The sequence below is a fragment of the Cyprinodon variegatus genome, unplaced genomic scaffold (genome assembly GCF_000732505.1).
Source record: "Cyprinodon variegatus isolate N-32 unplaced genomic scaffold, C_variegatus-1.0 Scaffold731, whole genome shotgun sequence".
NCBI classification, from domain to species: domain Eukaryota; kingdom Metazoa; phylum Chordata; class Actinopteri; order Cyprinodontiformes; family Cyprinodontidae; genus Cyprinodon; species Cyprinodon variegatus.
The window spans coordinates 209,498-211,672 of NW_015151184.1; the positions used below are offsets into that span (position 1 = coordinate 209,498).

The 2,175-nt window shown below is 46.2% G+C and overlaps 1 protein-coding gene across 1 annotated transcript; it reads right to left on the reverse strand.

Moving 5' to 3' along the window:
* Positions 1-351: 351 nt before the first annotated feature.
* On the reverse strand, positions 352-1,770 carry LOC107097883 (ammonium transporter Rh type B-like). Its single transcript, XM_015395222.1, has one exon. It carries the CDS (start codon positions 1,768-1,770, stop codon positions 352-354), a length of 1,419 nt encoding a protein of 472 aa, XP_015250708.1.
* Between the last annotated feature and the right edge of the window lie 405 nt (positions 1,771-2,175).

The window sequence follows — 2,175 nt, forward strand, 5'->3', positions numbered from 1 at the left end:
AGTCAAGCGTATCAATTCAATCAAATACCCTTATTTGACTTTTTTACATTTTATGGTGGGATCTGAGGGCTGCAAAACTTCAGAAAAAAAGACACTGGGTGCAAAAGTAGGAGATAAGATGAAAGCATGATTACCAATACGTTACAGAATGCATGAAAAATAACTAAATAATATAGGCAAGCAGGTAAATAACTTAGAAGTTAAATGGGAAAAAAAACACATGTCGAAGAAAAGTCCAACAGCTAACTTAATAAAAACAGATTAATTTAAAAAGAACAAAAAATAGAAAAACAGAACTACTGCTCTTTTTTATTTGTCTTATCTATGCAGGAAATGCAAGATCAAATGATATTATAATGACCCATCCATGACTTCCACCGTCTCCAGGACCTCCAGACTGTGGAAGTCTGAAGGCACGTCAAAGAAGAGCTGATCATCAAAGCAGCTCTCATCAGATGGCGACTCCATGAATGGCAGCTTCATGATCAGCCCGGTCAGTAGCCCGCCGACAGTAGCAGCGAAAATGGTGGAGAAGATGGCTGCAACCTGATAGAGCGCTTGCTCCCAAGCGGTGCGGCCCAGACCCGGCTTCAGCCCGGGAATTAGCACCTGCAGCTCGAGCAGCTTTGGGTCTCCCTCTGGGGGAGCGCGATGGGAGAAGATCTCATACATGCTGGGTCCGTAGGTCTCTTCGGTGGCCAGGAGGATGGCGCAGATCCCTGCAGTGGACGATATAAGCCCGGTGAGTCCGTGGAGGTTGTGAATGCCACACTGGTCCTGGATCCTCAGGCTCTTAGCCAAGAAGGGAGTCAGGTACTTGTAGCCAAAGAAGCAGGCAGTGCAGCCCATGATGCCCAGAGCGTAGGCAGCTACTGGAGAGATCATCATGTCCACTGAAGCCCCAACGGTTACTCCACCCGCCAGCGTCACGTTTTGGACATCCGCCATCGTCAGCCTGCCTCTTTTATTGAACATGGCAGAGAGGGCGAAGGCGGTGATGGTGGACGAGCTCAGGCCTAAAAACGTGTGGAGCACAGCTCTGTGTTGATCGTCGCCTTTGATTGTGAGAGCAGAGTTGAATGAAGGCCAAAACACCCAAAGAAAAAGGGTCCCCATCACAGACAGCATGTCGGATTCATAGCTGGTGGTTTCTTTAGGGTGTCCTTTGCTCAAACTTGGGCGATACAGCACAAAAGTTACACCCAACCCAAAGTAGCAGGCAAACAGGTGAATGAGAATACTGCCCCCTGCGTCGTTTATCCCAATGTATTTGAGCACAGCCCACTCCGTGACGGCGAAAACAGGAATTTCCAGAAGAGCCATGACAAGAAGCTGAACAGGACCGGTTTTCCCAAGCACGGCGCCGAAGGAGATGAGCACCACAGCGCAGGCAAACTCTGCATTCAGCAGGTTGATTATGCCCAGGTGGATTTTACCGTCATGGTAAAACTGGAAGAAACCTTGAATCAGGATGGCCCACTGGATGGCAAAGGTGGCTGTCAGGAAGTTGAACACCATCCCGCTGAAGCCGTAGAAGCGGAAGAAGGCCAGGAGACAGCCAAAGCCCAGGAAGATCATCACCTGCACATCTGCAAAGTACTGGTAGTCCCGGTACATGGAGTTTTCCATGGGGTTGGTCGCGTTGTTCTGCAGTTTGGTGTTGGAATCATCATCATATGTGACAAAGACAGCATACAGGGCAATCATCACAGCCTCCAGCACAAACACAAAGGCTGGCAAACGCACCTTTAAGCTTGTTGATGGACTCATGTTGATGAATGAGTGGCAATGAGTGGCATGACCCTCTACTCTACCTGCACTTATACGGTTTCATCAGCTTCTTCAAGATAAGAGCAGCTGATGGCATTGGTGCAACATCCTTCTAATCCAAGGCCGGCCAGAGTTATTTAATACAGAAGCATGTGAGAAAATGAACTTCAGTCCTTCAGATTCGACCCCATTATCTTATCTCTTCTCCTGCTGTGTTGTATTTAACAGAACAAAACAACTGGTTATGCTTTCATTCTTTATTTCTTTAGACAATTCATATAGCTATAGCATTAAAATAAGTGCACAGACACAAAAGACAAAGAAATAGATAAAACAATAAAAGCACAAAATAACTGTTAAATACAAATTACGAAATCTGTCATTTAAAAAGAACTTAAAGGAATA

Bases quoted from the DNA above. Each gene is read 5' to 3' on its own strand.
- LOC107097883 (XM_015395222.1), bottom strand. From the start codon at position 1,770: ATGAGTCCATCAACAAGCTTAAAGGTGCGTTTGCCAGCCTTTGTGTTT.